This window comes from Garra rufa, chromosome 25 (assembly GCF_049309525.1).
Source record: "Garra rufa chromosome 25, GarRuf1.0, whole genome shotgun sequence".
In the NCBI taxonomy this organism is placed as follows: domain Eukaryota; kingdom Metazoa; phylum Chordata; class Actinopteri; order Cypriniformes; family Cyprinidae; genus Garra; species Garra rufa.
This window is the reverse complement of record NC_133385.1, coordinates 18194877-18221570: the sequence shown is the minus strand read 5'-3', so window position 1 is coordinate 18221570 and position 26694 is coordinate 18194877. Positions and strand designations below refer to the sequence as shown.

The 26694-nt window shown below is 39.5% G+C and overlaps 1 protein-coding gene across 1 annotated transcript in view; it reads right to left on the bottom strand.

Annotated features, from left to right (window-relative positions):
- LOC141301376 (F-actin-monooxygenase mical2b-like) overlaps nt 1-26694 on the bottom strand; it is a gene marked incomplete at its 5' end in the record, with an annotated part of 54077 nt that overhangs the window by 2267 nt on the left and 25116 nt on the right. Inside the window, 10 exons of the mRNA XM_073831616.1 lie at nt 5-673; nt 875-984; nt 9575-9651; nt 11116-11233; nt 18303-18382; nt 19525-19889; nt 21551-21615; nt 21729-21915; nt 25099-25131; nt 25461-25565. Coding sequence (XP_073687717.1) covers nt 5-673; nt 875-984; nt 9575-9651; nt 11116-11233; nt 18303-18382; nt 19525-19889; nt 21551-21615; nt 21729-21915; nt 25099-25131; nt 25461-25565 — 1809 coding nt within the window. The remainder of the gene's footprint in view (nt 1-4; nt 674-874; nt 985-9574; nt 9652-11115; nt 11234-18302; nt 18383-19524; nt 19890-21550; nt 21616-21728; nt 21916-25098; nt 25132-25460; nt 25566-26694) is intronic.

Here is a 26694-nt window from a genome sequence, read left to right as displayed (position 1 = left end):
AGGCCATGTCATCTTTTGTGGCCTTCTGGGTCTTGGAGCCGAGAGCAACCTGCTCCAGTAACGTTGTGAGCTCACTTCCTGTTCTCACTCTGGACTGACTTTCATCAGTAAACGTGCTGCCGTGTTCCTCTTCCTGGTTGCTCTGAATGCTGCTGCCAAACAAGCCACTGAGGTTGAAGGACCCCTCAGACACCGGCCTGGCTTTCAAAGGTCGGTTTCTCCTGAGGACCACAGGGTTGCTCCCTTTGGAGAAGGACTTCCGGAGACTGCTGGCAAACTGTTGAATGCCATAGAGTGGAGGAGTGGGTTCAGGTTGAGCATGGATTGGTCTTGGTGGAGCTTCTGGTTCTGGAGGATTCGTTGAGGATCTGTCAAGTTGTTCTTCTCCAGAAGTTGAGGGCTTGCTGGGAGCAGCCACATCCCAGTTGAGAAGCTTCTCCTTTTCTGATAGAGACAGCGTGAGCTTCTTCTTGGGGCTGAGGGAGGTTGCTTCTGAGGGATCGGCGGTGACAACAGGCTCTGAAGAGGAAGTGCTGGGTTTTGGGGATTCGGGAAGAAAATGTGGGCGATATAGAGGGAATTTTGGGATGTCCTCAATGGGTGTTGGCTTCTTGTCCTCCATTAGGGGGCAGTCAGACTCTGTAGTCGATGTTGAAGGCTTTGTTGGTGAGAGCTGTGTGAGAAAAGACAAGATCTTTAACAGCTCATGGATAAAGCAATTGAAGAATTGTTAACAGATTGTAAAAAAAAAAATGAATGATTTAAACACTATTTTGATCATTTAGACCAAGTAGGATAGCTAGATGTAATAACTGATTGATATACACAGGTGACACAAAATAATAAACAAGAAAGAAAATGTATATCAGTTTACAGATTCGTGGATCTCCTCAAAGTCTGAGTCTCCATCTTCCTCTGTCAGGGCTTCAGTTTTATTGTCTGGTTTTCCACGCTGTAATTTCTTAAGCAGGACGAGGGGCAGAGCTGAGGGAGGAAATGATGCCACAGAAAGTTTTAGTAAGTGATCAGAGATCTAATGAAATTATAATACACACACTACCAGTCAAAAGTTTTTGCACCGTAGGATGTTTTTTTTAAGAAGTCTCTTCTGCTCATCATCCATTTGATTCAAACTACACCAACGCAGTAATATTGTAAAATATTTTTACTACTGGAAATATATGCATTCTATTTGAATAGATTTTAAAATGTGATTTATTCCAGTGATCAAAGCTTCATTTTTAGAATCATTACTCCAGTCTTCTGTCACATGATCCTTCAGAAATCATTCTAATATGCTGATTTGCTGTTCAAGAAACATTTAATTATTATTATCATTATTGTTATTAATATTTAAAACAGTTGAGTACATCTTTTTTTAGAATTCCTTGATGAATAGAAAGATCCAAAGATTAGCATTTATCTGAAATAAAAAGCTTTTGTAACATTATACACTACCATTCAAAGCTTGGAGTTTGGGTAAGAAATTATAGAAATGAATACTTTTATTTGCAAGGATGCTTTAAATTGATCAAACGTGATTATAAAGACTTTTATTATTATGTAATATTATGTATTATGAAACTCGGAAAAAAATCTACTCAGCTGTTTTCAATATAATAATAATAACAGGAGCAAATCAGAATATTAGAATGATTTCTGAAGGATCATGTGACTGAAGTAATGATGCAGAAAATTCAGCCTTGAAATCACAGGAATAAATTACATTTTAAAATAATGACAAATAGAAAGGAGTTATTTTAAATAGGAAAAATATATTTTAAAATTGTACCTTTTTTGCTGTACTTAGGATCAGATAAATGCAGGCTTGGTGAGCAGAAGAGACTTCTTTAAAAAACATTAAATCGTACTGTTCAAAAATTTATGACAGGTAGTGTATAAAAAAAAAACTAAAAACAGAAAGAAAAAACACGAATAATATTTACATTAATAATAGTACTAGTAGTAGTAGTAGTAATAATAATAATAATAATAATAATAAATCAGTAACTTTTTTAGTTATAAACAAAATAGTGAAATTCATCACTGGAATTAAGATTCACTCATATACTTGCAAGGAAACTGACATGGTAAACAATGGCTAAACTGTACTTTTTTTTAAACGCATAGGTTATGAATAACTACATTAGGAGTTGAAATTAACTGTAGGCAAAAGAATTAACATTTACTGTAAAGACTAAAACGTTTGCCTGTACTAATTGCTTTTGTATGGTCTCAAACAATAGCTGTGAACAGTTCAGCAGCGCCCTCTAGCGAAGAGGGTGTATATGACCAGCATCCAACAGAAGAAATGGTTGAAAAGTACCTTATCTGTTCCGTTTGGTCGTCTCCGTGAGCTTTTTTGAGGTTCTACACATGCGCATTAAACGAATTTAACGTTTTCGGACGTTTCAGTTCAGATGAGAAACTTTTGGAAAACGCTATTGTGGACGGAGAAGCGTTTAAAATGGACAAAAACGCCGTTATACGTTAGTCTGCCCTGTGAATTTTGTATATAAATACATATCAGCTATTTCTATTTTTCCTCATAGTTCAACTTAAGTAAGCCTTCCGGAAATAACGAGAAGAATAACGTTTCGGTAAACGGTAAAACAGTTTGCACTACAAACCAGCGTGTTCATAATTAAGATTACGTTATGCATTTAATAAAATGGTAATACACAACTATTTTAATATCTAGCAGCTAAAAATAGAAGCTAGTCACATAAAATTTACAAATAAAAATAAGGTGGATAGTACAGTTGTAATAATGAAGCACGTGCTCAGGCGACCAAAAGCTTCTTTAGCCTTTATAAATAGATCACGTGTTATATGACGCTTGATATTAATCCAGTCAGGATTAACAAATGAATTCAGATTGGTTTACGTGTGGCAACTGATATCACAGAAACTACAATTAGCAGGCTGAATCATACAGCATGTTCAGTCCAGACACACTCATTATTTTGTGCTCTTTATCAACCTTGAGCAAAATGCATAGAAACTCAACTTAGAATTAAGACTGTGGCTGACACAAGCTCAATGCAGAGGAAAAACACTTTTGTGGTGTGTTTGAAGGTTTCCCTATTGTTGGTTTTTATTCATGGGAGATTGAATGATACTTACTGGATCGGATTTTCTTCTTCCAGAGGCTGTTTTTGTTGGTAATTTCACCTTTGGCGGTGGAGCGTTTCACTAATGAAAAGTGTGACATTGATCATTTAAAAGAATTTGATTTCCAATATACAGTACATAATGCAAGTTTTCAATGTATATTTATTGTTTCATCTTGGAATTTTTCTTTTCAGCCAATAAAGCCAAGCTAACCAAACAAATCCAGCAGCTTTGTCTACAAGCTCCATGTGTGACCGAACAAAATGTTCAGGCCGCTGCAAACGTACTCGGTTACTAACGTAACCTCGGTTCTCTCAGAGAGGGAACGAGTACTGCGTAGCTTACGCTAGGGGGAAAATCCTTTCCGCGAGAGATATTGAAGCCAAAAAATTATCCTTAATTTTGTATTTAATGTAAAACGCGTTGCCGCAGTGAGCAGACATAGGCGAGGCGTGCTGCGTGCCTATTGGCTGCTCCGCAGCAACTGCAGCACCTATCGAGCGAGGCTTGGCGCGAAGTCCACTCCAATGAGCGCATTTCGCGCCTGACACGTTCATCTCCCGCCGAAAGTGGCGTGATGTCAGCCTATAAATATCGCTCGCAGGTAGCTACACTCTGGTTTTTTCATCATAAAAGCGCCCAGAGCAGACGCTTGCACTGCAAGGTACGCAGTACTCGTTCCCTCTCTGAGAGAACCGAGGTTACGTTAGTAACCGAGTACGTTCTCTTACGAGAGGTCACTCTTACTGCGTAGCTTACGCTAGGGGAACGCCCTGTAAAACGCCGTGCATGCCAACATCTGATACCATAGACCCTAGGGCCGTAGCCCGGGGTTCATACAGTGCTTAAACATGTAAGGGGATTAGTGCCCTAAACACACTGGCTCCTGGTGTATCCGGGCAGGTAAACGGCCTGGATAAACTTGGAACGTGGGTCTAGATATCTGCTAATATCTAGACCGACAGCAAATTGGCCTGTAGGGCAGGAACCTCCAGATTGTAGAATCTTATAAATGTAGACGGAGAGGCCCAGCCTGCCGCCGTACAAAAATCTTGCAAGTCGATCCCACTCGACCGAGGCCACGCCCCTCGTGGAATGTGCTCTGACACCCAGCGGGCATTGCATGCCCTTGGACTCGTCCGCCAGTGCAATAGCATCCACTATCCATCTGGATAAAGTCTGTTTTGACGCAGCCATTCCCTTAGAATGCCCGTAAAACGAAACAAACAGCTGTTCTGTCTGTCTAAAAGCAGACGTGCGTGACACATAGACTCTTAGCGCTCTAACTGGACATAAGAGTCTCGCGTCAGCCTCTTCATCCACAGCCGGTAGAGCAGACAGTGCGATGACCTGTGCTCGAAACGGTGTGTTAATAGACTTTGGCACGTATCCGTGCTTGGGTTTGAGTATGACTTTTGAGTCATTGGGTCCAAACTCCATGCATGTCGCGCCCACGGAAAGCGCATGCAAGTCTCCCACGCGCTTCACTGAAGCGAGCGCTAGTAGGAATATAGCCTTAAGAGACAGATATTTTAATTCAGCCGCCTGTAGTGGTTCAAATGGTTCGCTCTTCATAGCGTCCAACACCACAGAAAGGTCCCATGTTGGGACTGAAGGCGGTCTGGGTGGATTTAACCTCTTGGCTCCTTTAAGGAAGCGTATGATTAAATCGTTCCTCCCTATTGACTGACCTAGCGTTGTCCTCGAGAACGCTGCTATGGCCGCCACATAAACTTTGAGCGTGGACGGGGACCTGCCCTTGTCCAGTAGCTCTTGCAGGAAGGAATGTACATCTGTCACACCACAGTCTGTGGGTGTGGATCCGCGGGCTGTGCACCAGTCCGCAAATATCGACCACTTCGATGCATAGAGCCGTCTAGTAGATGGAGCTCTAGCCTGTGTGATCGTTGATATCACTCCTGTGGGGAGTTCATCATATATTCCCTGGTGACCCATACATGAAGGGACCACAGCTGGGGATGGGGGTGCCAGATCGCGCCGCCCGCCTGCGAGAGGAGGTCTCTCCTCACAGGTATTGGCCACGGTGCGATGCTCGTCATCTGCATCAGCGCTGGGAACCAAGTCTGGTTTCCCCAAAACGGCGCTATCAGCAGTATTGCACACCTTTCCTCTTTCACCCTCTCTATCACCTGAGGTAGGAGAGAGACTGGGGGAAAAGCATAAAGAGGACGGCGGGCCCACGTATGGGCTAGCGCGTCCTTGGCTTTTGAAAAAGAATTCTGGGCAATGAGCGTTGTCCTGAGATGCAAATAGATCTATCTCCGCTCTGCCGAATGTTTTCCATAATAGCTGCACCGTCTGAGGGTGCAGCGACCATTCGTCCGCTGGAACATTGTTCCTGGACAGTCTGTCTGGTCCTACATTTAGGGTCCCCCGCACGTGCGCTGCCCTTAGCGAGCACAGGTTGCGACGAGCCCATTCCAGAAGGCGTTCTGCGAGTGCATGTGGGTTTCTGGACCTGAGTCCGCCATAGCGATTTATGTAAGCCACTACCGATGCGTTGTCGGAGTGGACTAAAACATGACTTCCCTTCAATAGGGGAAGAAATTATGTCAGCGCATTCTCCACTGCTATCATTTCGAGGCAGTTGATGTGCGTGACTTCTCTCGTTCTGACCATAGGCCGAACGCCGGTCTGCCCTCTAGCAGTGCCCCCCCATCCCAAGGTGGACGCGTCCGTGGACACTACTTTCACCCTGGAGGGTCTCTCTAGAGTGACACCTTTTCGTTACCAGTCGGCTGCTCTCCACGGCATCAGGGCTGTAACGCAACTCTGATCGATCGTGAGACGGAGTCGACCGGACGCCCACGCTCGGCGCGGCACGCGCGCTTTCAGCCAGAGCTGCAGTGGGCGCATGCAAATCACCCCTAACTGTAGAACTGATGATGCTGAAGCCATAAGACCTAACACTCTTTGAAAGGTCTTGAGCGGGGCAGACTTGCTGCGGCAGAGCGCGCTCACTGCGCTCTGAACGCTCAGCGCGCACACTGACGAAAGCTTCGCTTTCATTGCCAGCGAGTCTAATTCTATGCCCAGGAAGGAGATATTCTGGCTGGGGTTCAGCGAGCTTTTCTCCCAGTTGACTTTCAAACCCAAGTTCTCGAGGTGATCGAGTAACATGGTCGTGTGTTCCCTGAGCATTGAGTGAGATTGCGCTAAAATCAGCCAGTCGTCCAAATAATTCAGTATTCGCACGCCTTTCTGTCTGAGCGGGGCGAGCGCTGCATCCATGCACTTCGTAAATATACGGGGTGCTAGGGACAAACCGAATGGCAGGACTGTGTACTGATAAGCTTGGCCCTCGAAGGCGAATCTCATTAAATCGCCTGTGACGCGACGCTATCTGTATTTGAAAATACGCGTCTTTCAGATCCACTGACACAAACCAGTCTCCTCGGCACACTTGCGCGAGGATTTTCCTGGTTATGAGCATTCTGAACTTTCGCTTCACTAGCGCTTTGTTCAGTTGCCTTAGATCTAGTGGTCACTTCGGCTCGTAGCAGGTGTGCTGCATCTGCCTTTATCGTGGTCTCGACGCGCGCCGTGTAACGGCGAGGGCGTCGTCGAAACTGGAGCGAATAGCCTCTCTTTATAATGTCCAGCACCCATTTTGAGACCCCTGGGAGTTTTTCCCATGCATCTGCATGTAATGCGAGGGGGTAGGTGCGAAGCGCGCTCCGATCTGTTACTAACGGAGCCGCTTCGGTGTCTGTGACATGCAAGGCTCGGGGTACGCTGACCGCGGGGACTGCTTTCTCTGTGTGTATATGTGGTTGCGTGGTAACGGGCACATTTAACACACTCGATGCAGCTTTTAGCCGCGTAGACTGGGCGTCGTCCGGTTTACAGAAACCGTAAGACCTGCCTGATGTAATATGTGTGGGCACTCTGGGGTGGGCACATATACCTCATGCGAAGTCGGTGAAACTGTAGCGAATAGCCTCCTTTAATAATGTCCAGCACCCATTGTGAAACCCCTGGGAGCTATGCATTTGCCTGTAACGCAAGGGGGTAGGTGCGAAGCGCGCTCCGATCTGTCAATAACGGAGTCGCTTCGGTGCGTTGTGACGCACGAGTGACTGTGACATTCGAGGCTCGGGGTACACTGACCGCGAGGACTGCTATCTTTGTGTATATATGTGGTTGCGTAGTAACGGGCACATTCAACACACTCAGCGCAGCCTTTAGCCGTGTAGACGGGGCGTCGTCCGGTTCGTTTTTACAGAAACCGTAAGACCTGCCTGATGTGATATGTGTGGGCACTCTGGGGTGGGCACATTTATCACGTGTGAAGCGCAGCCGATTCGGGTCGACTTTATGTGCGCGGGTTTTGTATGACAGGATGTGCTCATGTGTATGCGCATGCGAGCTACACACAAAACACCTTCGGCTATGGCCGGAATACCCGAAAATACACTCCTTTGAGGATTTAATTGGGTAGCCGTGAGAACGGCTCGAGTGCAGACAAGCAGGCTGCAGCGCCGGCTTGATGACTGCGGATAACGCTGGAACAGCCACATTTCTTGAAGCAGAGTGAGCGAATACTTTCGGTGGGAGTCTGGCAGCCGCGGGACTCGCGCACCGGCGTTCAACACTCCAAACAGCGTTCGCCTGCATAGAGCGAACGCACTCCTGGTTTCGTTTTTACAGAAACCGGTTGACGTGCATAATGAGGTGTCTGTGAGCACTGTGAAGCGGGCACATTTAACACTCCAAAGCATAGAGTTAATGCACTGTTGGTTTCGTTTTTACAGAAACCAACAGTGCATAATGTGGTGTCTGTAGGCACTGTGAAGCGGGCACATTTACCACGTGTGACGCGCAATCGATCTGAGTCGATTTTATGTGCGCTGTGCTTGTGTGTAGAGATGAGCACTGCTTAGTGGGCATATTCTTACAACACGTGAAACACCATCGGCCGTGGCCGGGACACCAGATAATACACTTTATTGGGAGTTTATCTGTGTAGCCGTGGGAACGACCTTTGTGTGCAGGCAAACAGGCGACGGAGCCGGTTTGTTGGCTGCAGAAAACACTGGAACAGTCACATTTCCTGGGACTGGACGAGCGAATAACTTTGGTGGGGGACCGGCAACAGCGGGACTCGTACACCGTCGTTTTCCTAGATGCTAGGACGATTTCGGAGGCTCAGGTTTCAACTCAATCCTGGGCCGCGTCTGGCGGGGCGGCGGCCGGACGAGAAAAACATCAGAATCCGTTAACCACGGGTGCCTCTCAGCAACGGTGAGAGGCCATGCTACGCAGCGCTGCGTCTGAGCAGAATGCGCGTTCCCGCTCTGGCGGGAAACGGAAATCCTCTTCCTCCTTCATGGCCCCCTCGTCAGCGGCGTCGATGGAAGCGGTGGCATACAGCGGCCGCTTTACGTCCGGAACAGAGGCTGACGAGGTCGATGAAGCAGGCGGGCGAACCGGCGAGCTTTGTCAGCTGGAGGAAGGGTCCGGGGCCCGCTGGGCACAGCGCTTTTTACGGCGCGACACCGCGCGGGCGGGGGAACAGTCTCAGTGAAGAAGGCAAGGCAAGTCTTCAGAGTCGCCATTGGCATCTGCACGAGCCGTATGAAAGCATCTTTAAAAAGACACTTTGCTCTCTTAGAGAAACAGTGTGTATCGCAGCGGCGACACACACTGTAGATTATAAAAGATTATAAAGGATATAGGCGCCGGAAAGCGCAGCAGGAAGGCACGGAAGGCGGCGTGGCCAGCAGCTCCGATGGTTCGTCCCGCTGAGATGCTTGCAGTCGACGGCGGCTTCTTCTCCGGCTCCAGCGATGCGTGAGCTTCGCTTGAAGGATGAAAAAATCAGAGTGTAGCTACCTGCGAGCGATATTTATAGGCTGACATCACGCCACTTTCGGCGGGAGATGACGTGTCAGGCGCGAAATGCGCTCATTGGAGTGGACTTCGCGCCAAGCCTCGCTCGATAGGTGCTGCAGTTGCTGCGGAGCAGCCAATAGGCACGCAGCACGCCTCGCCTATGTCTGCTCACTGCGGCAACGCGTTTTACATTAATACAAAATTAAGGATAATTTTTTGGCTTCAATATCTCTCGCGGAAAGGATTTTCCCCCTAGCGTAAGCTACGCAGTAAGAGTGACCTCTCGTAAGAGAACACATTCACCGGCCAAAAATAATACACAGTCAATGTGAAAGTCTGGCTTTTCTATTGCCACTCCTTGACCTCATTCAAAAAAAACATGAGAATCCAAGCAGAAAATGAACAGAGATGAACATGGCCTTAACAAATCAATCTGTTCAATTATTTAATGCTGCTAAAGTATCATTTTTGGACACTTTAACCATTCTTAAATGTGAATGAAAGAGACTGGCCTTTCAATATGCGAGTTGAAATGTCCAAATCCATTATAAAAAAAAATAAAAAAAGAGATCCTGTGACATGAGGAAAATAAGATTTAACTGACCTTTCTGCAGTGGAGAATCAGGACACGCAGGTGCAGACTCTGCAGGATCTGGCTTTTTAGATGAATCTTTGACTTCACTACTCCAAAATATGCAAAAGACAGTATTAGACATGATCTCTCATATGGCTTTAATATAACTGTTTCAATTTTAAAGGGATAGTTCACCCAAAAATGAAATTTGTTCACGTCATTCCAAACTCGTAAGACCTTTGTTCATCTTCGGAACACAAATTAAGATGTATTTTTTGAAAGAGCAGGTGTGTGTTTTTTTTTTTTTAAGTGTCCTAATATTGTGTTGGAGTCCCCTACAAAAGGTTTTAATGCATCTAAGGTCAGAAACCATTGTAATTTTCTCAGAATATACATTTATACATAGATAATTTGTCAATGATTTCGAAACAATTTCTGTGAAGCAGCTTTGAGCGTAATGTCTGTAAAGCCCTCCCTTCCATAAGCCTACTCCGGTTGGTCAGCCTGTTATGACTGACACAGATGAGTACTTGAGCAAGTTAGCGAGTGCTACCATCTGTGTTGCCAAGTCTGCAGTTGTTTTTGATGTCACAGGTTGAAGTGACCCCGCTTACGTCATCTTTATCCTTTTTGAATGCGAATTTACCAGGTGAACCCCCGACAAAAAGCGAGTATTTTACACCCCGGAACATGATTTTTAACCGGGGATCCCCCTTTTGACTAGCAATTGGGTAGGTTTTATTGTAAAAACCTGGCAACCCTGACATAAAAGAATAATATAGTGCTCCAATGTTCTTAAAATGACATACAGTTCACTTTCAGAAAAAAAATGTACAGATAATGTACTCACCCACTTGTCATCCAAGATGTTCATGTCTTTCTTTCTTCAGTCGTAAGGAAATTGTTTTTTGAGGAAAACATTTCAATATTTCTCTCCATGTAATGGACTTCTATAATGCCCCCGAGTTTGAACTTCCAAAATGCAGCCCAGAATGCAGAAATCCTGAAATGTTTTCCTCAAAAAACAATTTCCTTACGACTGAAGAAAGAAAGACATGAACATCTTGGATGTGAACTACTTCTTTAAGCTACACACTACACAAATAGCTGAAACATTCTACGACTGCCCTTAATACTTTTTTTTCTTTTAATTCATTTTTGGCATTTTTGCCTTTATTGTGATCAAGAATGACAGGAAGCGAAGTGGGAGAGAGATAGGGGGCGGGACCGGGAAAGGTCCTCGAGTCGGGATTTGAACACAGGACGCCCGTAGCGCAAATTTAACAATGTTCTTACTACCTTTCTGGGCCTTGAACATGTTGCGTTGCTGTCTATGCAGGGTCAGAAAGCTCTCGGATTTTATCAAAAATACCATAATTTATGTTCTGAAGATGAACAAAGGTCTTACGGTTTGGAACGACATGAGGGTGAGTAATTATTGACAGATTTTTCATTTTTATGTCAACTAACCCTTTAAATGTTAATACAAGTAGGCATTTTATAGCTCTTTGTTCGTGGTGAAAGGTTTCATTGTTAGAAATTTACATTTAAAGTGAATGTTGTGGACCAACCTCATGTTTATAACCTCCGTTGAGCCTGAGAGGGCCTGCACCTCTGCACTCTCAGCCGGAGCGCTGGGGTTCGACAAACCCTTCGGGTCATTCTGAGATGTTGAGTCTGTTTCGGCTCCTGCGGGGTCCACGCACACACATATGACAGACTGAATTTATTTTAAAAAAGACCCTGCTTTCATGCTCTCCGTGTTCAGAAATGATTACGTACCTTAATGTCTGTATAATCACCAGCACAATAACAACAACTAATAATAATAATACAAATCATTTGTTTTATTAATTTACTGTATTGTTATACTTATTTTTATTCCACATGTCCCTGAAGAGTAAACTTAACTAATTTAACTTGTAAAATGTTTTGGTCTTTAGTTGATCAGTTTAATTAAATGGTTTGTAAAAGCTGAATTCCTGTTTAAATGACAGTGTAAGGTCATTGAAAACCTTCATTATATGACGCTATGTCTGAACACATGGCTAAATATGAACTAATTTCTTATGTCTTTATTCATGTTAAACAGACATTATAACCTTGAGACATTTTCCATATGAATGTCTGTTTTTCAATAGTCTCTGTCCCTCACTACTTAGCTCTCTTTCCTGCTAGCGCACTCCATGACAGTTATTCATTCATGTATATAGTGAATACTGCACTCAATACTGCTTTTTTGTGTGCCATATGAGTTAAAGACATAGCAGGAGGTCTTCAAATATGTTTCTAAAAGAGCCTTTTCATTCAATTTGACCCTGTATATCTTACACAAAAAAAAAAAAACTAAAAGTATTTGCAAAGGTTTAATATTTTTATATGAATTAGCTAAATGAATTATTTGAAGGAAACATGAATATGAATTAATTCAATTTAACCCTCGTGTTCTGTTTGGGGTGTGAAAGACACCAAGGCCTTGATAAATATATTATTCTAACTATTATCCATCCATCCATCCATCTATCTATCTATAGCATCTATTATCATTTTATCATCGATCTATTCATCTATACATCCATTCATCTATCCATCTACCAATCCATCTACAGTATCTATTATCCATCTATCATTCATCCATCCATCCATCCATGTATCTTTCATCTATCTGACTATCATCCATTTATCCATCCATCCATCTATGCATCTTTCATCTATCTGACTATCATCCATCTATCCATCGAATTATTCACATATTCATCTAACTATTATGCATCTATCCATCTATCATCCATCATTAATCTATCTACTACACATCTATCCATCCATCCATCGTTCTCTCTTTCTATCTACCCATCCATCATCCATCTATCATTCATCTATCTATTATCGATCCATCCATCGTTCTCTCTATCTATCCATCCATCCGTCCATCATCCATCCATTCATCTCTCTATCTATCCATCATCCGTCCGTCTATCTATTCATCTATCCATTCATCTGTCCTTCTATCTATCTGTTCATCCATCTGTCCATCATTGATCTATCCATTAATCTATCATCCATCTATCTGTCCATCTATCATCGATCTATCCATTCATCCCACTATCCATCTTATCCATCCATCCGTCCATCTATCCAATCCATCCATTCATCTGTCCTTCTATCATCCAATTATCCATCCATCTATTATCCATCTATCCGTTTATCCATCTGTCTATCATTGATTTATCATCCATCAGTCCATCTATCCATCAATCTATCCATTCTTCTGTCCTTCTATCATCCAATTATCCATCCATCTATTATCCATCTATATCCGTTTATCCATCCGTCCATCATTGATTTATCATCCGTCAGTTCATCTATCCATCCATCTATCCATTCATCTGTCCTTCTATCATCTATTTATCTGTCCATCATTGATCTATCCATCATATATTCATTCATCTGTCCATCATCTATCATCCGTCTATCCATCCATCCATCTGTCCTTTTATCATTCATCTATCCATCCATCTATTCGTCCATCATTCATCTATCCATCCATCCATCATACATCTATCCATCAATCTATCCATCCATCCATCATCCATCTATCTATCCATCAATCTATCCATTCATCCGTCCTTCTATCATTCATCTATCCATCCATCTATTCGTCCATCATTGATTATCCATCCATATATCCATCCATCCATCCATCCATCCATCCATCCGTTCATCCGTTCATCCATTCATCCATCCATCTTTCCATTCATCTGTCCGTCTATCTATCCAATGCATTCATCTGTCCTTCTATCATCCATCTATCCATCCATCTATCCGTTTATCCATCCGATCACTCATCGATCATCCATCTATCCATTCATCTGTCCTTATATCATCTATTTATCTGTCCATCCATCTATCATCCATCCATCCATCATCCTTCTATCTATCCATCCGTCTATTTATCTATCCATCAATCTATGCATTCATCCGTCCTTCTATAATTCATCTATCCATCCATCTATTCGTCCATCATTGATCTATCCATCCATCCATATATCCATCCATCCATCTATCTGTTTATCCATCCGATCACTCATCGATCATCCATCTATCCATTCATCCGTCCTTCTATCATCTATTTATCTGTCCATCATTGATCTATCCATCATATATTCATCTGTCCATCATCTATCATCCATCTATCCTTCCATCCATCCATCCATCCATCCATCCATCATCCGTCTATCCATCCATCCATCCGTCCTTTTATCATTCATCTATCCATGCATCTATCTATCCATCCATCCATCATACATCTATCCATCAATCTATCCATCTATCATCCATCTATCTATCCATCAATCTATCCATTCATCTGTCCTTCTATCCATCCATCCATCCGTCCGTCTATCTGTCCAATCCATTCATTTGTCCTTCTATCATCCATCTATCCATTCATCCGTCCTTCTATCATCTATTTATCTGTCCATCACTGATCTATCCATCATCTATCCATTCATCTGTCCATCCATCTATCATCCATTTATCCTTCCATCCATCAATCTATCCATCCATCCGTCTATTTATCTATCAATCTATCCATCCATCCGTCTATTTATCTATCATTAATCTATCCATCCATCTATCATCAATCTATCCATTCATCTGTCCTATCTATAATCCATCTATCCGTCCATCCATCCATCATCGATCTATCATCTGTCCGTCCGTCTATCTATCCAATCCATTCATTCATTCATCTGTCCTTCTATCATCCATTTATCCGTCCATCTATTATCTATCCGTCCATCTTTGATCTATCATCCATCTATCCGTCCATCTATCCAGTCTATTCATTCATCTGTCCTTCTATCTATCATCCATCCATCTATCCATCATCTGTCTATCCATTTATTCGTCCTTCTATCATCCATCTATCCGTCCATCATTGATCTATCCATCCATCCATCCATCATCAATCATTCCATCCATCATTCATCCATCCATCCATCCATCCGTCAGTCCATCATCCATCCAGCCATACATCCATCCATCTATCCGTCCATCTATCATCAGTCTATTCATTCATCTGTCCTTCTATCTATCATCCATGTATCCTTCCATCCGTCAATCCATCCATCCGTCTATTTATCTATCATCAATCTATCCATCCATCTATTTATCTATCATCAATCTATCCATCTATCATCAATCCATCCATTCATCTGTCCTATCTATAATCCATCTATCCGTCCATCCATCATCGATCTATCATCCAATTCATCCTTCTATCATCCATCTGTCCTATCTATAATCCATCTATCCGTCCATCCATCCATCATCGATCTATCATCCAATCCATCCTTCTATCATCATCTGTCCTATCTATCATCCATCTATCTGTCCATCTATCCATCAGTCTATTCATTCATCTGTCCATCCATCCATCCATCCATCTATCCTTCTATCATCCATCCATCCATCCTTCTATTATCCATCCATCATCAATCATTCCATCCATCATCCATCCAGCCATACATCCATCCATCAGTCTATTCATTCATCTGTCCTATCTATCACCCATCTGTCTATCCTTCTATCATCCATCCATCTATCCATCATCTGTCTGTCTATCCATTCATCCATCCTTCTATCATCCATCTATCCTTCCATCATTGATCCATCCATCCATTCATCCATCCATCATCAATCATTCCATCCATCATTCATCCATCCATCTATCCATCAGTCTATTCATTCATCTGTCCTTCTATCATCTATCTATCCTTCTATCATCCATCCATCCATCATCTGTCTATCCATTCATCCGTCCTTCTATCATCCATCTATCCATCCATCATTGATCTATCCATCTATCCATTCTTCCATCTATCCATTCATCCATCTATCCATCCATGCATCCTTCTATTATCCATCCATCATCCATCCATCCATCCATCATTCATCCAGCCATCCATCCGTCAGTCAGTCCATCTATCATCCATCCAGCCACCCATCCATCCATCCATCCATCCATCCATCCATCCATCCATCATTCCATCCATCATTCATCCATCCATCCATCCATCATCCATACAGCCATACATCCATCTATCCATCATCTGTCTATTCATTCATCTGTCCTTCTATCATCCATCTATCCGTCCATCATTGATCTATCCATCCATCTATCCATCCTTCCATTCATCCATCTATCCATCCGGCAGTCCATCTATCATACGTCCAGCCATACATCCATCCATCCATCCATCCGTCAGTCCATCTATCATCCATCCATCTATCCATCCGTCAGTCCATCTATCATCCATCCATCCATCCGGCAGTCCATCTATCATGCATCCATCCAGCCATCCATCTATCCATCATCTGTCTATCCATTCATCTGTCCTTCTATCATCCATCTATCCGTCCATCATTGATCTATCCATCCATCTATCCATCCTTCCATCTATCCATTCATCCATCTATCCATCCATGCATCATTCTATTATCCATCCATCATCAATCATTCCATCCATCCATCCATCAGTCCATCTATCATCCATCCAGCCATACATCCATCCATCCGGCAGTCCATTTATCATACGTCCAGCCATACATCCATCCATCCATCCATCCATCCGTCCGTCAGTCCATCTATCATCCATCCATCTATCTATCCATCCGTCAGTCCATCTATCATCCATCCATCCATCCATCCGGCAGTCCATCTATCATCCATCCAGCCATACATCCATCCATCCGGCAGTCCATCTATCATGCGTGCGTCCAGCCATCCATCCATCCGTCCGTCAGTCCATCTATCATCCATCCATCTATCTATCCATCTGTCAGTCCATCTATCATCCATCCATCCATCATCAGTCCATCTATCATCCATCCAGCCATACATCCATCCATCAGTCCATCTATCGGTCCATCCATCCAACAGAACAGGGTGGTTAAAAGTTTGTGTAGACCCTCTGTTCAATGATTATTCTGTATCATTTGAGCTCAAATTAGGAGGCAAGCAGATAAAAGGACAGGACAGAAAAGACCCAAAAGAACCAAGTTAAGTTGAACTATACAAGAATTCAGACAATTTCAAATGGGTCTGATGTATGCACTAAAAATTTTAAAAATGATTTGTTGCAGTTCCAATGTTTTTAAAACGTGGGATGTGAAGTTAAAAAAGTGTGAAAAGTGAAAAACAAAAAAGGTGGAAGGTTATGTCTGTGAATCGTGAGTGTGATATAAAGTAGGGCTGGGTAAAAAATATCGATTCTCCGATTTTAATCGATCTTCAGTTTAACGCAACGATATCGATTCGGGAAATCCCCGAATCGATTCTTAATGCACGTGCTTCACGTAAGAGGATATGAATATTCACCTCTCGTCCTGAAGGTGTCACTAGTGTTCCTGCTGAGAGAGTTTTCTCAACCGCTGGTGATCTAATCACAGCGCAAAGGAGCTGCCTTAGATCAGATCAGAACATGTTGATCAGCTGCTTTTTTTGCAGAAAAATCTGGTGATCAAAAATGATTAGGCTGTAGTTAAGAACTGTTAGTTTTATGGACAGTTAGAATGTTTTGTATATGCAGACAAGGGCTTTATGATGGGCCTGTTTTGAATTTAGAAAAATGTTTTATTTCTTAAACATGTTTGAAGTTCTTAATAGATTTCACTGTTGCACATTTAGTCTTTTTATTTTTTTACAGTAATGTGCATTTTGCAGTTTGTTTACATGGTGTACAATGGATGCACATATTTATGACTTCTTGTTACAGTGTTCATTTAAAATAAAAGTTGTTTAAAATAAACCCTATTATTAATGTAGATGTGTATTTCAGTAATAAACTTAAGTAGGGGAGTTTCAGTTACCAGCATTTATATCAAAATATGGATCCCATGTCTGCAAAACTAACATTTTAAATGAAATATTGATAGCTAATCGATATCGAATCGAATCGAATCGAAATCGAAATCGAATTGAATCGAAACCATAAAAATAAGAATCGAATCGAATTGCCAAATTGGTCACAATACCCAGCCCTAATATAAAGTATCCCGCATAGGGTTATGTTTTAGGCCTATATTAAATTGTGATAGTTGTGTTACATTTCATATTATTAGCTTGGCAGTAAATATTTGTGTAGAATGTTTCATCATTGCACTGATGAACACATACATCTTTGCTGGGGGGTTACACAGAAAGCTCGGCAGACAAAAAGGCAGAAACAAACTTTTCAAGGTAAAAATGAATTTATTTTATGCGTACAGACTTTAAATATATTATAAATTAAGGGAAACAGTCTTTCATTGTGAAATGAAACAAAGAACTTGTACAAAGAAATAGCTAAGATTTAAAAAAAAAAAAACAATCCTCAAAGGACTTGTGCAAAAACTAAGTCTTCTTATATGACGACCTCAGTTTGTTTTTAGGAAAAGGAACAAGAGAGTGCTCTTATATGGGATTGGGATAGTAAAGCAGCCTCTGCAACAGAGAGGACAAACACGGAGAGAAACAAGAAGTGAAGTTACTTTACGGGACGCAGTGTACTAGAAAAACGGGTGCATGCTGGGATACTCAAGCATACAAGTGCACTGTTAGTACGTTAGCTTCGGAATTAAATGATATTTCAGTGAAGGACAGTGTTGTGTGTGATGTCTATTAAGAAATGTTCATACATTAGACCCATGCTGCATTCAAAAAAGTGGGGTTAATACTATAAGGGATGCGCAGTGCAAAGCGTAACAACCTGATCACCTGACCCATGCAGGCCAATCGCGTTCCTGCTCTCACGGTTCAGCCAATCAGGAGTTGAAGCATTGGAAACTTGAAACAGACTATGTATGATGTAGAAAAAGAATGGGAAAGATGAAATATGAAGAGAAAGGAGGCAATTGAGAGAGAAATAGCACTAAAATCAAAGGTGAATTTTGCAGAAGTATAATTATGCATGTAGAATACACTTGCGAGAAAGACAAAAAAAAAACATTTTTAAAGCTATACACCACACATTTAGTGGAATGTCTGAACACTGATTGATTAAACACTGGAGGTACCCTATTCACAGCGATGCCAAAAGACATTTCCGCCACGTTTACATTAGAAAACGATGCATTTCAACCAATCAAGACTATAAACATCACAAAGACAAAAAAAATTTGGTTATACGTTACATCCAGATTGTCCAAAAGGCTGTAAACTACAAAAACAGTGAGCATTTCAACAAAAGATAAAGCCTATCATATTTTCTCATTAGCAAAGTCGTCAAAATGAATTTTAACACTGTTTGGCATTTCCATTGCACATAAGGGAGCTAAGTTGCGTTAACCGGCAATTTCAGGCAGTTAGGATGAAGCGGCACAGCCCTCCTCAGTAAAGTGCTCTTAGTTTATCAACTTTGGTTCTTAATTTTCATTTAAAGAAGTATTTATGAACACTGAATGTTTCTTAAACCCTGTAGGGCCGTAGTTGTGTCTTAAAGGGACAGTTCAATCAAAATGACAATTCTGTCATTATTTACTCACCCTCATGTCGCTCCAAAACTTGTATGACTTACTTTCCTCTGCAGAACACAAAATGACTTCAATAAAGCACTTTAATGAATATTGATGTAAATCCAATGAAAGTCAATGGGATCTAAATTTTTGGACCCCACTGACTTTCACTGCATGTGCTAAAACATTTTTATTTTTCAAAATATCTTCTTTTGTGTTTCACAAAAAGTCAGTCATACAGACTTGGAATAATATGAGGGTGAGTAAAAGATATAACACTTGTCATTTTGAGTGAACTGTCCCTTTAAGACGACTAAAATTCAGCTTCTCATTCAAATCTTGTAACACTGTCAAAGGTACCGAGAAATAACTATAATACTTTAAGCATTAAACTAAGCATTTCAGTGTAAGGGACTGACCCGGTCTACAGAGTTTAAGAAGCCCCGTCCCTCGTCAGTCCAGCAGTACCGAGGACCTTTTAGGGCAGTTGGAGTCCCCGGTACGGCTCGACTGAGTCCATCATGCTCATTTGGGAGGGAGTGATGGCCTCTTGGCTCATCTGGCCCGTGATCTCATGCAGCACGTATATGAAAGGCACACCCAGACTCAGTAGCTCATAAAGGAATACATAGTCCTCCTGACGCTCTCTGATGTGTAGCCTTACGGCCCGGGCCGCCTTATACATCCAGCGGGCAAGCTGGCGGGGCGTACCGAACAGCGTGCGGCCCACGTGCAGTGGCCAGTGCAGACTTTTCCTAATAAGGGAAGTACCTGAGGACGGGCCGCGGAGGCCATCGTTGACAGTGTAATCTGAAGTGGCGCTCGACGAGGGTCTGCCAACTCCGTTGATCTGCGTGATGTAATGATGATGATGACGATATAGATGATATAAATAAACAGAAAAGGATGGTAACATTTACAGTTTACTAAGATTTACTTCTTGTATATATCAAATGTGAATAAGATACTACAATTAGATTGACCAAACATTGACATACTTTATATATTAGTGATATAATAATAATAATAATATTAACAAAAAAGAATTATATTACTAATAACACCTATAACTAATAATAATAATAATAATAATAATAATAATAATAATATTACTAATAACGAATTATAATTATTATTATTGTTATTACTATTATTATGGGTATTAGTAGTAATAATAATAATAATAATAATAATAATAATAAATGACTAAATAATAAAAAATATTCTGGAACATTAACAAAATCTACATTATCTTGATTATTAATAATAACTAATTAAAAACAACACCTATAACTAATAATAATATTAATAATAAAAAAAGCTTTTATAATTAAGCTTACATTAATAATGATTATTATTATTATTGTTAATACTATTATTAGTTACAGGTATTAATACTAATAATATAATAGTATATTAATAATACATGACTGAAAATTATTCTGAAGTTATTATTACCATCATCTACATTATCTTGACTATTAATTATAAAAATTAAAAACACAACAACACCTATAACTAATAATTACGTATCTAATAATTAAATACTATTATAAAGAAAAAAATTCTAATTAGGTTTAGAATAATAATAATTATTATTATTGTTGTTGTTATTACTAGTATTAATTATAGTACTTTAATAATAGTACTGCTACAACTACTACTAATAATACTGCATAACTGAATTATAAAAATTATTCTGAAAAGTTATCATTAACAAAATTTAAATTATCTTGATTATTATTAATAACTATAATAATTAAAAACAACAACAACAACAACTATAACTATAACTATAACTAATAATATTACTAATGACTATATATTATAAATGTAAAATAGCTTTTATAATCAAGTTTATAACAACAATTATTATTATTATTATTATTATTATTATTGTTGTTGTTATTACTATTATTAATTATGGGTATTAATAAAAAAAATAATAATAAATAACTGAATAATTAAAAATATTCTGAAATAAAATTGATTCTGAACAAAATCTACATCATTATTATTATTAATAACAACTGTAAAAACGATTAAATTATAAACAACAACACATTTCTGAATAAAAAAGTTATTACTAACAAAACCTACATTATATAAAAGTAATTATATTCCTAATATATTATTTATAATAGTATATAATTATTCGTTATTTAACTAATATATTATAAATAATAAAAATAGCTATTGTAAGTTATAATAACAATAATAATAATTATTATTATTATTAATAATAACAACAATAATGTTCTCACTTAAAATCAACAGTTTTGTATACATCTATATGCCTTATTAAATTACAAATAAATTCAAAATTAAATTGTGCATCACATGTAATTAAAAATATTATAAAAATGATTTACTATTATTGATTACTAATATGAACTATTATTGCTCTATCACAGCATTCTGCAGTCAAGTATTTTTGTATAACTTCTTAAATGTAGATCTGTCTGATTTATTGCTTGACTACATCCGTTTAATAAAATGTATTAACATTACCTCTCCTCTTCGATGCCTACTGGTGACTTTGCGCTGAGAAAAGTGCATCTTGCAGTAAAAAGTGCCTGCAATGATAAATGACATAAAACAATTTTCTCCATTCAATACTACATACAACATGTAGCAGCAGTCCAATGAATAAAATCGGCATTATAAATGCAATCTCACGCTAACAAACCTTGGTTGGAGTCGAAAGCATGACCACCCAGACGCAACGTGCAACCACAGATGCTACAGCGGAAACACTCTCTGTGAAAGAAGTATCCCTCTGCACTGAGCCGCTCCATTATGTATACGCGCTTCTTACAGAAGTGACAGGTGTCGCTGCCGCCCAGACCCGGAGGAAACTCCTTCCGCATACTGGTCTGAAACACAATTATACATTCAATTCAATTGTGGAAAAAGGGATACAATGAAATTTTGCTGTTCTAATACGCTGCAATGAAATCAGACACACAGGTTATGGATAAATAAATAAATCATTAAAAAAATAAATAAGCATTCAAATAAATAAAGAATTAAAATAAAAACATAATAAATAATAATAATACACTAAATTGTTTCAAAATTAAACTAAAATAATTAAATATATATTTTGAGGGTTATATGGCATGCTAAAATATATATTTGCCATATTACTAGCATATTAATCAGCTGTTTTAATGAGAAAATTGAGGTAAAACCTGCTAGGAACTACAGTAAAATATCAAGTTTAAAGGGATAGTTCACCCAAAAATGAAAATTTGATGTTTATCTGCTTACCCCCAGGGCATCCAAGATGTAGGTGACTGTTTCTTCAGAAGAACACAAACGAAGATTTAACTCTGTGCAGTCTGCCAGCCAAATAATGGCAGTGGATGGGCACCAGACCTTTAAAAGCAAACAAAAACATGCACAGACAAATCCAAATTACACCCTGCGACTCGTGACAATACATTGATGTCCTAAGACACGAAACGATCGTTTTTTGCGAGAAACTGAAGAGTATTTATATCATTTTTTACCTTTGATACACAGCCACGTCCACCTGTCCTGAGCACGAGCTTTTCATCCAGCTCGTTACATGTGAGCGTGCTCTGGCATAGTATACGCAAACACCGTAAGGGGAAATCGGTGAAAAGTCCCGGATGAGTTTCCGCAAGCAAACGTAATCTTTTATCTTTAAATCGGTTTGAACAATCAGGATAAGCGCAAGTAATTACCATTTTGAATAGCCGCTATACCCACAATCTCTGTGCTCTGTGTAAACAATGAGTGTTGTATTCATGCGTCAGATCGCTTCCGGTGTTTGCGTATACTATGCCAGAGCGCATACACATGCAACGAGCGGATGCTAAACTCGTGCTCATGACAGATGGACGTGGCTGTGTATCAAAGGTAAAAAATGATATAAATACTGTTCAGTTTCTTGCAAAAACCAATCGTTTTGTGTCTTAGGACATCAATGTATCGTCACGAGCCGCAGGGTGTAATTTGGATTTGTCTGTGCATGTTTGTGTTTACTTTTAAAGGTCTGGTGCCCATCCACTGCCATTCTTTGGCTGGCAGACTGCACCGGTTTTCGTTAAAAATCTTCGTTTGTGTTCTGCTGAGGAAATTATTTTTAGGAATCAAATTTTCATTTTTGGGTGAACTATCCCTGTAAGTTAGCAGGTCAGTTTCACACAAGAAGAACAGGGCACAATATTTAGTTCATCGGTCAATCAATCAATAAACCAATGAATCAATGCTTAAAGGAGAAGTTCTCTTTCAGAGAAAAAAGGGTCTTATCTAGCGAAACGATTGGTTATTTTCTAAAAAAAAAAAATTACAAAATTAATATACTTTTTAACCTCAAATGCTAATCTTGTCTAGCTCTGTGTCAACTCAGGGTATGTTAAAAAAAACCTCCCATCTCATTTTCTCCTCCAACTTCAAAATCAGACGAGCACTTGTCAATTTATTAATAAATTGTCAATTTTTAAAAACAAAATTAACCAATCGTTTCGCTAGATAAGACCCTTTTTCCTCGGCTGGGATTGTTTAGAGCACTTTGAAGCTGCATTTAAACTGCATTTTGTAAGTTCAAACTCATGGGCACCATAGAGGTCCACTATAAGGAGAGAAATCCTGAATTATTTTCCTCACAAAACAATTTCTTTACGACTGAAGAAAGAAAGACATGAACATCTTATAGGGATGCACCGAAATGAAAATTCTTGGCCGAAACCGAAAACCGAAAAAGAGGAAACCAAGGCTGAAACACCGAAAGAATTATGCCAATTATTAGTACCATTGCATTTATGGCTATGACTGAGTACTAATCTTACTAAAATCAAGGCATTGCAATTGCATAAATTAATATTAAAGTTTCAAAGAATAAATCAATTATATTAATTTAAACAATTATCATCAAGTATTATATTACTTAAATAACATATACATATATTTTACTGCCTTTGTTTAAATTGTTTAATTGTTTAAATTTTTATAACACATTATCTTGTGGATCCATCAGTTCACATTTACAACTCTACGTGCTTCTCTTCCAGCAGGAGGCGCTGTCAGAATGGTACACAAAGCAGCGCAGCAAATGACTTTGAAACGTGCAGCGCTCATATTTATTCAATGGATAGCCTTTTGAAGTTTCATCGCAATTCTTGTCTTTCAGTCCCACATTTAAGACCACCTGAAATTATAATTAAGACTTTCTTAACCCTAATAACACTGCAGTCATCAATACAAATTAAGAGCTTTATTTCAAGAACCGACTTTCAAAAACAAACCTTACACAAAATACGTTTCTTTTTATTGTTTTCCCACCATGTTCGGGGCACAAGAAAATATTAGGGGACTAAATTAATATCAGCATATAAAGTATAATCGCCTCTTATTGTCTCTGAGAGAATGCACGTCAGATGCTGAAAGCACTGTCAGTTTTTACTTTCGCTTTAACATATTGCGCAGTTTTCACGTTGCTTGTGTGATATCCATTGGCTCACCTCCATGGTTTAAAACATAAATATTTATAAAAATACAGTATATAGAAAAGACATCTCTTTAAAATATTGTGACGTAACACCAATGTAAAGCCATTGTTTTTCACTCACTGAAAGCTACATCTGTGTCGATCTCTGCTCTCATCACTGGCTGCACGCACCACTGCAGACACACCCCCTCTTGAAATTTCGGCATTACAAGTTTTGCAAACCGCTGTCCCTGGGTCTTTCTCAGATATACTGAAATACGTCCACACCGCAGACGTGTCGCTTCAGACAAGCACGTGCAGGCCGCGGTTTCTGTTTGCGTCAACATACTGTTTCGGCCATGTTGTTTCGGTGATAAAAATCTTTCGGCCGAAAACCGAAAATGCACTTTTGGGCCATTTTCGGCCAAAAATTTATATATTTTTAATAATTTAATTTTAATATTCGGTGCATCCCTAGTAAATTATCTGTAAATTTTTGTTCTGGAAGTGAACTTCTACAAGCCAAAGCATGAAGCATTGTCCTGAAAAATAAGGCAAAAAGCTTGTGCTTTGATTAGCCAGAAACAAAAATATATATTACCGCCCCAGATTCTGCACACCTTCTGGCATCTGTCTGTGAACAAAGACTCTCTTAACTACAGAAAATATCACAAAGTTGTGGCCGTCAGCAAAAGAACATGCAGTTCTTGCACTTCTTTACACTTTCTACAGATCACAAGATTTGAACACTCCATTTCACAACAGAAGACAACTTCTAGAACTAAAAGAAAGCTGTAACTTTGCAATACAGACTAAATCTTTGTTGGGAAAACAAAGACTTCTGATTCACATACTGTAAACGAGAACATCAGGGCTCCTTATAAAACTTCAGAGGACTCTGTAGCTTCAAGAAACAACCATATCTTTTAAACATCATCTTCTGTCCTGGAACATGATGCTTACCAGTGAGAGGGTAAAAGGGTTGTTCGGTCTATGATCGGTCTCGTATAAGATGGCCAGTGTAGCTGCTTTAACACCAATAGCAGAGGAAACCTTCCCCACTGTTCTCTGACAATCAGCAGTGAAGAAATAACAGGGGGAAAGAAGAGTTGAAAGAAAACAACGCAAATCAGGAAAAAGAAGAAATGTGGTAGACATTGCTGTTAAAAACGAGTGATTTTAAGCTACTTGAATGAAATCAGCAGAGAAAGAGAATTCATTTCACTGTATGCGCGTGAAGATGGTGCTCAGAGCGTGGGAGTATTGAAAAGAGTAATTTTTGCTGCTTTATAGGCCTTGCTTTGCAAGTATCCTCAAACACAGTAAGTTTTAAGTCAAAGCAAACAGCTGAGAAAGAAAACGTGTAATAGTATATTGGATCCAGGCAGCTCTTAAAGTGACAGCAGTCTAATATTCCTACTGTCTGTCATTCATGTTAATCAAAAAGCGAAAAAAAAAAAAATCTCTCTCTGCTCTTGACTAAATCACATTTATAACTTTAATAAAAAGAAATATTTAATTTACACACTAAAGAATATGCCCTTTCATTACTTTATACAATGTATGTAGCATTTCTTATATGTGTTCTAATGTACTTTTTTTTTGGTCCAGTTGCTTGTAATAAGTTTCTTTTGTTTGTTTTTTTAGTATTAGTTTTTTGTGATATGGACACTGGTGACAAGAATTATGAAATTTCTATGATATCAAAACTTTTTTAGACCTCATTTAAATAAAAAAAATAACTATATCATGACTGTGAAATAAAATTACTCATATCATGATATAAGATTTTGATCATATCGCCCATCCCTAATTCAAATCATAGTGAAAAGTGATACAGATATGAAAGTGAGACAGTTGACAGTTAAGCAAATTTAAATGAAACTTTCAAGAAATTTACAAATGTATTCTTTTTTTGTTCATGAAAGTTCTCTTTATTTTTTCTTTTTGTTTTAAAAGAAACTATGCCTTATTTCTACAGCCATATTTAATAGATTTCTGCTTACTACATAATACACTACCAGTCAAAAGTTTTTGAACAGTAAGATTATTAATGTTTTTTTTAAAAGAAGTTTCTTCTGCTCACCAAGCCTGCATTTATTTGATCCGAAGTACAGCAAAAACAGTAAAATTTTAAAATATTTTCACTGTTGAAAATAACCGTTTTATCAAACAGTCAATCTAATTGTAAATATAT